Source organism: Leptosomus discolor, unplaced genomic scaffold, assembly GCF_034619465.1.
Source record: "Leptosomus discolor isolate bLepDis1 unplaced genomic scaffold, bLepDis1.hap2 HAP2_SCAFFOLD_35, whole genome shotgun sequence".
In the NCBI taxonomy this organism is placed as follows: Eukaryota; Metazoa; Chordata; class Aves; order Leptosomiformes; family Leptosomidae; genus Leptosomus; species Leptosomus discolor.
The window spans coordinates 1,697,165-1,710,633 of record NW_028237764.1 but is presented as its reverse complement, the minus strand read 5'-3'; the positions used below and the strand labels follow the sequence as shown (position 1 = coordinate 1,710,633).

At 51.1% G+C, this 13,469-nt stretch overlaps 2 protein-coding genes and 1 pseudogene across 2 annotated transcripts; all 3 read right to left on the bottom strand.

Moving 5' to 3' along the window:
* Nucleotides 1-840: 840 nt before the first annotated feature.
* On the bottom strand, nucleotides 841-2,975 carry LOC147412970 (olfactory receptor 10AG1-like; annotated as a pseudogene).
* Nucleotides 2,976-6,303: 3,328 nt separating this feature from the next.
* Nucleotides 6,304-7,323, bottom strand: LOC147412969 (olfactory receptor 6E1-like). The gene has a single exon (XM_086480837.1). The coding sequence runs from the start codon at nucleotides 7,321-7,323 to the stop codon at nucleotides 6,304-6,306; it is 1,020 nt and encodes a 339-aa protein (XP_086336963.1).
* Nucleotides 7,324-10,645: 3,322 nt separating this feature from the next.
* Nucleotides 10,646-11,611, bottom strand: LOC147412968 (olfactory receptor 14A16-like). The gene has a single exon (XM_086480836.1). The coding sequence runs from the start codon at nucleotides 11,609-11,611 to the stop codon at nucleotides 10,646-10,648; it is 966 nt and encodes a 321-aa protein (XP_086336962.1).
* Between the last annotated feature and the right edge of the window lie 1,858 nt (nucleotides 11,612-13,469).

The window sequence follows — 13,469 nt, the reverse complement described above, 5'->3', positions numbered from 1 at the left end:
CAGGAAGACCCACCGCTGAATCGTGAGGTCCAGACAGGCCCCCCTCACTTTCTAAACTTCCTCTCCAAGAGGAGTGTCGGTGCAGCTCGATCCAGCCTTAGCCCCCGACTGCAAAGAAGAATTTGGAGCCTCGGTTCTAGCAGACACACGTGTTCCTGAGCTGCCTCCCCTCATGAGTGCCAGAAGGTCAACTGCCCCAAGGGCGTGTGTGGCTGTGGTGAATCCTGGAGAGTCCCTCCCGGGAAACCTTGCCGGCTGGGGTTAAAGCATAACCAACACAAACTCCAGAGGTCTATTCCAGTGCTGCACTGTTCCCCTGGTGATTGAGGTTTTTTATTCTTTATGTCAAGTTAGAAAGCATTAGACAACTACGTGGATGAGACCATAGCAGGGGAACATGACTTTCATGTCTTTTAACTTTTTACAGCTGATTCCACACAGGGACACCGTAGACAGATAGTCTGTGGGGTCCATCAAGCGATTTCTCAGCCCTGAGGGTAGCCATCTCTTCATTGATTGTTTCACCCTCTGTGCCCCATTGACTACTGACCATCCTTTGATGATTTCCCTTTAACGTGTGGTTGGTCAGGCACAGCTTGAAGTAGCTACTGGCGTTAAGCTATAGAGGGACACTGAAGATGCTCTGGAGGACAAAGATGTCATGGTGGGGCATGGCATAACGGGAGGGCCTCAGGAGACCTTTCCCCTTCTTGAGGAAGATGAAAGCCAGGCTGGACACAGGGTTTTGTTGGAGCAAGTATGGGGTGCTTTATTCAGGCCACCACGTACCCCAGGGAGAGTTCTGGTACTATTTGGGACTCTTTTGCGTACTCTGTAGTATCACTTTGTCCAGAGGAGTCTCTTCAAGGCAATTCTCACTTCCTTATTCCTCAGGCTATAGATGACAGGGTTAAACATGGGGGTCCCAACTGTGTATAGCAGGACAAGGTATTTGTTGGTGCCTATGGAATCCCTTGACCGTTGCTTTAAGTAGACGACTGTGGCCAAGCCATAGCAGAGCGTCACCACCCAGAGATGGTGGAAAAGGCTTTGTGTCTGCCCAGAGCCAAAGGTATTTTCAGAGTTTCCCTGGTAATTTTAACGTAAGACACAACTATGAAAGAGAAGGGAAGGACTCCGAATGCCAGGATGAAGGTGTACAGCATCCCTTGGTTCCAGAAAGTGTCTGCACAGGTCAGTGCCAGCAGACGGGGGAGGTCACAGAAAAAGTGGTGAAGGTGACGAGATGCACAGAAGGGCAAAGTGAACACCTGGTGGGTCTGTCCTACTTGCACTGGTAAGAGAGTCAGCCACGACCCCACCACCAGCCAGATGCAGAGACCCCTGCTCATGATGAGGGTATAGTGCAGGGGGTCACAGAGGGCTGTGCAGCGGTCGTGGGCCACGGCAACAAGGAGAAGGCACACAATGCTGCGCCACAAAACCAGAAAATACAGCTGGGCAGCACAACCAAGACCCTGAGGAGAAGGGCCTGGGCACTATGAGGGGTGCCATAGGAGCCGGTGGTACACGCTCACCGTGTGTAAGTCCAGCTGCAGATGGGGCTGCAGAGACGGGGCTACGCTAGGGGGTGCGTGGCCACCCAGACAAGGGACCTGTAATCCCCCTTGGCTCGGCACTGCTGTGGCCACATCTGGATGACCAGAGTCTGGCTTTGGGGCTGCCTTGCCTGGAGGAATGGGGAGGAAAAGGAAAGCCTGCCGAGGAGATCTTCCAGGCTGGAGTTTGGAGCCTGTGCAGGGAGGATGAAGGTTCTGGGTTTCTTTAGCCTGCTGAAGTGGAGGCTGAGGGCACTACAGGAGCAGCGTGCACCTGCTTGAAGGGTGGTTTCAGAGCTGATGGAGATTTTCTTGGTAGTGGGAAGAGAAGGAAACCTCCACAAAGTGCAGCTTAGAAGGTTTAGACTGGAGGGGAGAACAAAAGAAATGTCTCACAGAGGGTAGTCTTGCAGTGCAAGAGGTCCCCCAGAGGGCGTCTGTATCAGCCTATGGCTTTGTGTTTCAAGGAATAGCCAGCGAGAGTGGAGAGACATGAGGGAAGGTGGAGAAATGGTGGGGTGAGAGCTGGGTGGGAAAGCAAGCAGGGTGTCAACAGCCTGAAGGGAAAGAGGGGCAGGCTTGGGGCAGGGTAGGACAGGCTGCAGGAGAGATGGCCAAGGGCTGTAGCAAGGCTGAAAGGTCCAAGAGGCCTGAGGTCTTGGTCCTCTTGACTAGAGCAGTTGCCTCTGCCAGCGAGGCTGGTGAGATGGAACTTGGAGGGTGTCAGGATGGGCCTTGGCAGGGCCTGAGGGTCAGGGCTTGGCCTTTCTGCTTCCTAAAGCAAAGCAAAGGGTTTTCTCAGCATTCCAGCCCCCTGCACAGGGCCTTGGCCTGCCTGCAAGCATGGCCTCCAGTGATCTGCTCTAAGGAGGCCCTGGGGAGGCTTTGTCAGTAAGGGCCCTCTAGGGGGCCAGTCAGGGCTTCAAGGGACTTCTGGGCTTTGCTTCTGACTTTGAATTCTGAAGAGGTTTCTTCAGGCTTCTCTCAGTACCTGAGGGTCATGGAATGAGCCCCAAATGCCCTAATGAGCTGTTTACCTTGTCATATTCTTCAGGTCTTCAAAACTCGCACAGATAACTGGAGCTATTTCATAGTGTAGTTCAGGAGGAAGTTTTCAAACTGCATCTAAGAAATATTTTTTTTTTTTTTTTTAAGGGTTACACCTTCTGCCTTTTCTTTCAGAGAAGGGGTTAGAGCAGCATTCTCTAAGTGCTAACGATCCCGAGGGTCTCCTCAGGAGTTCTGGACTGCTCAGAAAGGCCTTTTTTTGAGGTCTGACACTGTATGGACAACCTTACTCCTCACCTCCCAAACCCCACAGTTTTCCTCATTGTCCCCTGGAACCTGCATCACTTTTGTGACATCAGCCTTCTCCCCTGCAGTCTGCAGCTGGATGTTACAGCTCCATTGCATCATCTCCCGCCTGCTCTCCTGATAGACCTGGCTGCATGCGGGCACAGAAGAACTTTCCTGATGTGCAAACAGAGAACAGTGAGGCATGATGAAGTTTCATGAACAATAAAACACACTCTGCAAGCATATGCTCTGTCCGAGCTGTCTCTAATGAGCTTGAACTTCCTACAAGCGATAATCTGAGGAGAAATATCTACAGTAGGTGGATACAAGATAATTAGAAATAAAGACAATGAAAGGGTTGGCTAAGAACACAGCCTGTTGAAAGACAGGTAAGATTTTACTGCCTGAAGCTCAAAACAGCAGCATAGGTGAGAGGCATCTGAATGAGCAAAGATTAAGGGGAGGAGGAAACCAGAGACTAATGATCTGACCAGTCTGCATCTGAAAAGATGACTTCAGAAATGGTCATTGTATCCTGAACAGGTGCAAATATCTGAAAGATTAAAGAAATTAGATCCACCATAAAACAGGAAGAACAGTGTTAGTGACCTCACAGGCGAAGATGGATATTTCTTTGGAATATCCCTTTGGAAAGGTCATTGGAATGGTAGAGGTCTCTTCTGAGAGAGGACAAACATCCATCTTTGAAAGAGGCCGAAAGTGCATCCCAGGGAACCCCAGACTGTACAAGCTCACGCTGGGGAGGAGTGTGACATCACTGAGAGTCCTCATGGGTGACAGTTCTGAGCACCTGCGAGAGAGTGACTGTCAACATGGACTCTCCAAGGGTCACTCGTGCCTCACCAATCTGACAGCTGCACTTGTGCATGAGGAGATAAAAAGTGGCTGCCATTTGCCTCAGCTTCAGCCCAACCCTTGCCGTGGTCTCCCTCAATATTCTTCTACCCAAGTCAGGCCATTCCAGTCGGGACGGGTAGAGAAACATTAGGTTAAAACTGCATTAGGAAAAGCATTGCTGGCAGGTGGAGGGAGGTGACCCTTCCCCTCCACTCAGCACTGGTGATGCCACACCTGGAGTGCTGTGTCCAGTGCTGGGCTGCCCAGGGCGAGGAAGTTGCTGATCTACTAAAGCACATCCAGCAAAGGGCCACAGAGCTGGTTTAAGGGACTGGAGCAGCTTTCATAGGTGTTAAGGCTGAGAGTTGTGGGACTGTTCAGTCTGGAGAAGGAAGCGTGGAGGGATTTTATTAATGTATAGGAATACTTGATGGAAGGGCATGAAGACCAGGAAGCCAAACTTTTCTTGGTAGTTCCCAGTGACAAGGGGGTGATGGACACAGATATATAGACACAAAATTCTGTCTGAAACAGGTAAATGCTTTTTGACTGGAAGGGTGGTCAACAACTGGAACAGAGTGCCCCAGTGGATTGGTGGAGTCTCCATCAACCGACCTCGACCAGGTCTTCAGCAACCTGCTCCAGCTGGCCCTGCCTCAGCTGGGGTTTGGATTAAATGATTTCAGTGTCTTTAGATGACCATTGAATGTCCCTTCCAACCAAATCTATCCATGATTCATGATTCTAAAAGCTCATTTTGATGAGGAGTGTGTCATCAATTAGAGTCCTCCTGGGTGATGTTCCTGGGCCCCTAAAAGAGAAGAATGTGTCCAAATGCAGGCAGTATGGACTTAGCAAGGATACATACTGGGACGTACGTGGGGAACACACAGACCTTTTCTGGGTCCTGTTCAATTTAATACCTGTATCCATGACCTAGAGTTGTCACCGCGTTTAACAAGAACAAATGTCAGATTCGACTCCTGGGATGAAAGAACACCAGTCACAAGTGTAGACTGGGAGAGGACTGGCTGGAGAGCAGCCCTGCAGAACGGGATCTGGGGGTGCTGGTTGACAGCAGGCTCAACAGGAGTCTCGAAGGTTCCCCATCAGCCAAGAGGGCAAACTGGAAGCTGGGGTGCATCAAACAGAGTAGAACCAGCCAGCCCAAAGAGGGGATTATCCCACTCTGTTCAGCGTTGGTGTGGCCTCACCTTGAGCACTGTGTGCACTTCTGGGCCGCACAATTTACTTAAGGTGCTCAGAGGAGGGCAACAAAGCTGGTGGCAGGGCTGGAAGGCATGTCCTATGAGGAACGGCTAAGGAGAGTGGGTTTGTGTAACTTGGAAATAAAGAGGCTGAGGAGTGACCTCATTGCTCTCGACAGCTTCCTGAGATGGGGACGTGGAGAGGGAGGGGCTGAGCTCTCCTCCCTGATAGCCTGTGACAGGGCATGTGGGAATGGTTCCAAGCTGCACCAGGAGAGGTTTAGACTGGACATTAGGAAGCATTTCTTTACCAAGAGGGTGGTCAAACCCTGCAACAGGCTTCCTAGAGAGGTGGTTGACACCCCAAGCCTGTCAGTGTTTAAGAGGCATTTGGACAACGCCCTTATGAATATATTTTATCTTTTGGTTAGAGGTGAAGTGGTCAGGCAGTTGGACTAGATGATCATTGTAGCCCCCTCCCTACTGAACCATTCTGTTCTATAGAGGTACCTGTACAGGGTGGATCCCTCCAGCACCCGGGCTTTGACACTTGGTCTCCTCAGTATGAGCCCCTGAGGCTACAGTCCCATTCCAGATGTTGGTACAGACCACCTCAGTCTCACACACACACCCACACGCAAACTCTGACGTCCATTTACTCCGGTCTCTCGGTTGCTGGCACAAATGACACAAGGGCTGTCTGACCCCCTCGTCCTGCTGCAGTTGCTGCACTCACACCCCTGTGCTCATAGATTCACACAGAGGAGAGATTGACTCACCCAGGAAAGAGTTAGAAATAAAGTTTCATGAGAAGACAGAACAGGTTACACTGGTCGAGGGCCTCCCCTAAACTTCCCATAATACGTCCTGTGCAATCCAAAAATGCTCCTGCCCTGCATCCCAAAAGGTGTCCTCCACCTCCAGGCAACAGTCCCCTTAGCCCAAGTGGTGATCCAGAAAGCTGCTCTCAGTGACTCCTCTTGATGGGTTTGACACCTGGAAACGGGGCTGATGGCTCTCCCAGGGCAGCCCTGGATGGAGCTGGGACAACTTGTTCATGCCTCAGGAGCCTGTAATTTGGGTTCCCACCTGCCTCTGTGCCTCTGTGCTCTTCTTAGTTTGCAGAGAAGGGCTCTTGATGAGCTGGTGGCTCTCCTGGGATGGGTCTGGGAGAGCTGAGGCAGGGTATTAGCTGAGCTACTCCTTCTGCCATTGGTAATGCTTTCTTTGACTGTACAGATGAGCTTCGTATCACTTAGCCTGACACAATCCCACAAGAACTTCAGCCTCCCAAGGCATCTGTGTTTGGAGGTCACATACATATGCACATGTATCATTTAAGAGGTGACAGCAGGTCGCTGGAATCACTGTCCAGAAAGGCATCATGACGAGGGGAAAAGCTGTACTGTTGCACGGGCAACGGCTTTGTTCAGGGCCAGCATCACAGCCTTGTTTCTAAGGCTGTAGACGAATGGATTTAAGAACGGGTACAGGACGGTGTTCAACAAAGCTACGATTCTGTTTGTCTCCAAGGAAACATCTTCGGAAGGACACACGTAGAGAGCAATGCAGCTCCCATATACAATGGCCAAGGTGGTGAGATGGGAAGAACATGTAGTAAAAGCTTTTTTCCTCCCAGAGGCTGCTGGAAGGTGTAGAATACAGAGAAGGATGCCCATGTAAAATGCCAGAGTTAAACATAAGGAACCCAGTACGACAAATGGCAATAAAAAAGAGTCTAGTTTCCAAAGCAGGCTGGTGTCAGAGAAGGACAATTTGAACAAGGGGGAGTTGTCACCAAAAAAATGGTGGATCTTGTTGGAGCCACAGAAAGTCAGCGTGTGGAGGAGGACCAGACGGTAACTCATGAGTGTGATGCCTGTGACCCAAGCAGCAACAACCAGGCGGATGCAGAGCTGAGGCTTCATGATGGCAACGTAACACAAAGGCTGGCAGATGGCAACATAGCGGTCAAAGGACATGACAACCAGAAGAGCCAACTCTGTGCAGCTCAGGGCAAAATAGAAATAGGATTGGGCAAAGCAGCTGCTTAGGGAGATTCTTCTCCTCCCAGAAGCCAGGATCACAACGAGTTTGATGCTTGTGGAGGATGTAAACCAGATCTCCAGGAAGGACAGGTTGCTGATGAAAAAGTACATGGGGGTTTGCAGGCGATGGTCCGTACACACCAGGAAAATGATGGTCGCATTCCCCATCACTGTTGTCAGGTAGACGAGCAGAAGGACCAGAGAGAGAAACAGCTGTAGTCTTTGATCAAGCCCTGAGAAACCCTCTAGGATGAACTCAGTAACTGCAGTTTTGTTTTCTGGTCCCATGCTCAATTTCAGTTCATCCTGAGGAGACAGGAACCTGGCAAAAACCAGCTGTGATAATTTCATCATCTGGGTGAATAGTTCTGTCCTTCCTTCTCTGCTGCTTTCCTTTCTTGCAGTCTTGCTATATGACACAGACAGAGACAGTCCTTCAAGCATTTCTCCCACCTAAATTTTTCTGTTTCGCATTTCAGTGGGAGTCCTCACAGAATTTGTTGTCTCTTTTCTACCCTTTCCAAACACTCACAAAGGATTTCTTTCTCCAGAACACATTTTAAAGAGGCCGTTAGCTATTTCACCCCATTCCTGGGTAATCCCAAATCCGTCAAACCTCTGTCACACCTATGTGCCAAACTCTCCTCTTCTATTGCACAAACATTAAACAATCAAAACAAATGAAATCAAACCAAATCTGTATGTTGAAAGCTGTTCTTTCTAATTTTCCATACTTGCCTTTTTGGGCTAGGAATCCCCGAGAATCTGTTGATTTCAAAATAAGTAATATCAAGTATCTCTTCTGTAATCCCCCACTATCTTCCATGGCTTCTTGTTCGCTGTTTCTTCAGGAGAGGACAGGGGTGGGAAGGGGGAACAAGGACCAAGTCTGACTTGTCTTCCTTAGTACTCTAAATACTGACTGAAATTTTCTGTGGTTCCACAGAGTCTCATCTGACATCCGCTTCCACTCAAATGCAGTTGTTTCCAAACAGCTGCTCATTGCTATTACCCTCAAGTGTCCTGACCTAAACACAGAGCAAGGGTGTCTGGAAGAGATTTGTAAGCTTTCTTTTGGATGCCGGTTATAGGCTGGGAGGACCCAACCTCTAGTGTTTTCTCTTGTCCCCATTGAGTATAGAGGGAGCCTCTGGGAAACAAGTTCTCACAGGCACCTGCAGCACAGTCGGTGACACTCACTGTTCAAGTCTCAAATCTCGGATGTACCCAGTTATTATTTTTTAAAATCAAAATACGAATCTAACAGAAGGAAGCACAAGAAAAGTATACATAATAACGACCAATGTTTTTCCCTTCATCTATACCGTTGTTTTTAGACATAGAAAGGAGCAGAGCAGATGAGACCAGACACAGGATGATTCACAACGCAAGGGGAGGAGAGCAAGGGGAGGAGCTGGTCAGTTTGAAGCAGTGAAACAAAAGTTCTCCACAGGCTGTGTTGTCCCCACAGGCTCTGTCCCAGGGCAGAATGGGTAGCATTAGGCAAGGAGCAAAATGGGAAGTTCAGCATAGGGTGATGCTCCACGTTGGCACGACATTTCAGCTTGGGGCTCAGGCTAGTCTTACATCCCAAATGCCCAGATTGTTCTTTGCCTCTAGTCTGGGCACACAGGGGAATCTCTGCGCTGGGTTCGTCTGGAAAAGTTTCTGAGGTTAAACCACTGGCTGCATTTGAGCAAAATCTCAAGCTCAGTCACCCCCAGCAGTTTGAGCGTGGTGAATCGGTGAATCAGAGGTGGCCGTCCCAGTTTCCATTTTCTGGATCAGTTGAAACACTCAAAGGCTGGTGTCTTCTTACTCTGTTGGGTGACACCTAAATTATCTAAAATTATTCTTCTCCTGAAGGCAACTCCTTAGGGGAACCTGCAGGTTTGCAGACAGATTCTGTTCAGGCCCTGCATCGCCAAACACGCAGCCAGCGTGAGAGACACAGAGTGAAGAAATAGAGGATACGCAGGTGAAGGATATCCGGGTGAAGAAGGCCTTATTGTGGCTTTGCACAGAGTTTATCCTCAGGATGGTGCCTATCATGGAGGCATAAACCACAGCAGTCCGTGTGAAGGAGCTCAGCAGCACAGCGGAGGAGAGAGCAACGCTCCTGGTTCATAGTAGCTGGTGCCCGTGCAGGCTCCTCTCAGCGAAGGGATGATGCCCCAGAAGAAGCAGTCTCTGCACTGGGCACAGAGGGTCTGGTGGCACACAAGATGGTGAGGCTGAGCATGGGCAGAGGAGCCATTCCCCAGCAGGTGAACACGAGCACGGAGCACAAGCAGGAGCTGACAAAGACAAGAGCAACGCGAGGGCTTGCAAATGGCCCTGCAGCCATCGAAACACGTCACAACACCTCGGTTAAGCTCAGCTGTGCCCAGGGAAACAGAGAATGTCTGCGGCTCGTGAGCAGCCACAGAGATCTCTTAGTCTGCAACACGGGACTGACAAACATGTCAGGGGGAAGGACCAAAGTGAACCAAATCCACGGGTCAATGCTGCAGGGGATGCAAGGCCCCCTCATGACCTTCACCCCAGATGAGCCTGAGAGGGGAATGGGATGGGACTCGCTGCCTTCCCAGCTGTGTATGTGCTGCTGCTTGTGTGGTGGCTTTAAAGGAGAGAAGGGATGGAAAGAGGTAACAGGATTGAGGCCGCTCCTGCCCTGAGCCTTGAACAAGAGTAAATGAAGAGAACAGGGAAGTAAACAACATGACAGCCACCAATGGTGTTAGTGGTAGTGGCACGTGGAAAATGCACGTGCAGCAATCATAGCTTACGTAGAGGTGCATGTGCTAGTAGAGAAAAGTATATAATGATTCTGTAGCAAACAATAAAGGTCTTCAATTTATCCCCAATCGGATTCCGTGCCCTCAGTCTCCACACCACTCTGTGCATCCTTCATGTCCCAGAGCAAGAAACAGGCCACTGAGAACATTCATCCAGCCGGCATGCTGAGGAGATCCCTATCCTGGGCAAATTGCAGCACCACATCCCAAACTTGCTCCCCACAACAGCAGGAGACAACTGGCCTAAGGGATCCTCAGGAAGGTCCTTTGGACCCCTGGGAAAGGGCAGCCTGACCCAAGCTGCCACCCACACCAAAGGGTTTCTCTTTCCATGTCCCCCCTGCACACACACACACACGTTGCCCTGCTCTTCTCCCGGGACATCCCATCTCCCCACAGAGACTTTTCCCTACAGAGCTCATCTCTGCTGACCTGGACAGCCATTCCTGCACCCCCTCCCCAGGCTCCCCACAGACCCTGAACTGGTGGTGCTGCTCTGCAGAGCAAGTGGGCTGTGGCGGCCAGGGCCATGCTGGTGAGGCTGAGAGGCAGACCCAGCTCAGGGCGTCTACTGCCCCCTTCACCTCAGCACACAGACGCTGCGCCAGCACCTCCACAGAAGATGTTGAGAAAGGAACTCAAACAAACAAGTCAGTGCAGGGTCCTTTCTTTGGTTTAAACACACAGAGAGCACAGCTCCTTATTTACAAAAATTCTCTGGGGCACACAAGGCAGGCAGACACTAACACAGAAACAGGATGAAGAATAAGGGAAGGGTTTGTGAACAGCATCGATACAACCAAGAAAATCTAAACACAAAGAAACCAAATCAAACAACCTCCTAAACCTACAGGCTATGCCAGTAGTGAGTTCCATTACTAGTGATAGGCAGAGGAAGATGGGCAGTTCATTGCTGCTTTTGCAAAGAAACCAGTCATCAGTTTCCTCAGGGCATCCTTGAGCTCCTGGTTCCTCATGCTGTAGATGAGGGGGTTCACTGCTGGAGGCACCACCGAGTACAGAACCGCCATCACCAGGTTCAGGGATGGGGAGGAGATGGAGGGGGGCTTCAGGTAGGCAAACACGCCGGTGCTGATAAACAGGGAGACCACAGCGAGGTGAGGGAGGCAGGTGGAAAAGGCTTTGTGGCGTCCCTGCTCCGAGGGGATCCTCAGCACGGCCCTGAAGATCTGCACGTAGGACACCACAATGAACACAAAACACCCAAAAGCTAAACAGATACAAACCACAAGTAGCCCAGCCTCCCTGAGGTAGGTGTCTGAGCAGGAGAGCTTGAGGATCTGGGGGATTTCACAGAAGAACTGGTCCACAGCATTGCCCTGGCAGAGGGGCAGTGAAAATGTATTGGCCGTGTGCAGCACAGCATAGGGAAAAGCAGTGCCCCAGGCAGCTGCTGCCATGTGGACACAAGCTCTGCTGCCCAGGAGGGTCCCGTAGTGCAGGGGTTTGCAGATGGCCACGTAGCGGTCGTAGGCCATGACTGTGAGAAGATAAAACTCTGCTGAAATGAGAAAGAAAAACAGAAAGATTTGGGCAACACATCCCCAGTAGGAGATGGCCTTGGTGTTCCAGAGGGCATTGGCCATGGCTTTAGGGAGAGTGGTGGAGAGGGAGCCCAGGTCAAGGAAGGAGAGTTTGAGGAGGAAGAAGTACATGGGGGTGTGGAGGTGGGGGTCACAGGCTACAGCGGTGATGATGAGTCCGTTGCCCAGGAGGGCAGCCAGGTAGATGCTCAGGAAGAGCCCGAAGGTCAAGAGCTGCAGCTCCCGTGTGTCTGCAAATGCCATGAGGAGGAACTCTGTGATAGAGCTGCCATTGGACATTATTTCACTGCAGGAATGGGGCACTGTTGAAAGAGAAGAAGACATTGACAAGCCAGAACAGGTTCCTCTGAGCCAATCTTATGCCATATCTCACAAAAACCACCACAATTACTTCTTTCTTTTGGGGGAACTTCAGCCAGTTCCTTTTTGTGCGGTCAGGATTGACGAGCAGGGGCTCTGCCCATGGGCTCCAGACAAGTCAGACCTGTGCTATTGCAGTGGTGTCAAACAGCCTGTGCATTCGGTAGGTGTTCCTGGCAATGGGTGCCTTCAGTCCTGTGAGAGGTATTTGCCTCAGTGACCGTGACAATTGTCCCTATTTATTACAGTGTGATGGAGTCAGCACCCAGACCAGCTGTGTCTGAGAGGGAAAAGCCCAGGGAGGGACCCAGCCCTTCCAACTCTGTTCTCCTGAACAGCAAAGTCTGCAAAGGGATCACTCACAGTTGACACAGAACCTTTCTGACCCCCATTTTCCGTCTCCAGGCTCTCTCCAGATGTACTAACAGCAGCGTGCCTGTGGGGGAGAATGGGGCTGTCACTAGGTTCCCATCCTCCCCTGCTGAAATGCCCCCAGCACGGGGGAAGGGCACTTCAAGCTCTTCATCCCACGGAGATGCTCAGTTGCTCAAAAGACTGTGCCCAGCATCTCCTGAAGGGAGACTCAACTTGTTTCTATGTCCCACACACTGCGTTGCCCAGAGGCTCTAAGGATCTATGTCTCAAATGCATCTGAGACACCTCAAAAATCCCCCTAAATTCCAGGGCTTTCACAAGCAAAAGAAGGAACAGCAGGAAGAGGAGAAAAAAAGCTGAGCAATACTCTGATCCTTCTGTGAGTGGGGAACAGGAGAGGAAGACAGCTGGCACTGGGGAAAATATTCTCCTTACACAGCAGAGCACAGGACCTCCACGTCGGTGACATCCCAGGCCGGTTGCTCTCAGTCCCTTTTCTCTGCAGAAGGAAGACGTTTATGTGTCAGGAGAGATGCATCTTTACTGGAGGTCTGTCCTTCCACCGACATCTTCTCCCCACAGCTCCATGGGAACAACCTGAGGCAGGATGAGTTCTGACTCTGGCTGATGACAGAATTCCCGCCTCTGGTCAGTGCCCCCCTGGGTGAAGAGACACTGCTTTGAAGGACAGCCCTGGGCACCCCTGGATGCACACCCACCTTCACACCCTCAAGCCATCCCCACCGGGCTTCACACCCCACAGCCATCCCCACCAGAAGGCAGCCGTCATGCCCTGTCCCTCTCACACTGCACTAGGGAAGCCCTGCTCTGCAGCCCGGCTTCCTCTTCTCCATCACAGACAGATCCCAGAGGTTGGACACATTCAGGAGATCCTGCAAGGAGCCACCGACACATCACCCTGCACCCAGAGACTGACTGTGTCAGAGGCTGGGAAGAGTTCTCCTCCAGTGAGCTCTCAGCCATCCTCCCCCTCTCCCCTGCCTTCAACCTCTCTCTGCCCCGCTCCTTTCTCCTTGGTGCCCACAGGCAGCCCCCTCAGCCCTGCTGTGCTTTGCAGAGCAGCTGCTGCTGGGCAGAGCTGTCTCCCTGGAGCTCTGCCTGCTTGCTAGGAGCTCTCTCTGTCCCAGGAGCCCAGCCCAGCTCAGCAGCAGAGCAACAGCCCAACAACTTTTTAATGATCTCTCTGGTGGTTTTGGTGCCAAGTCTGTGAAACTCAGAGACTGAGATGAAGCTGAGGAAACCTCTTGAGGAGTCAAAGTCAGATGCAAACTCCAAAGTTTCTCGGAGCACTAATGGCTTCCACTGAGGGACATTACTGACAAAGCCTCCGTGAGGGCTGGTGGAAAAAGAAACCTGGAGGCAGTGAGGACAGGTAGGCAAA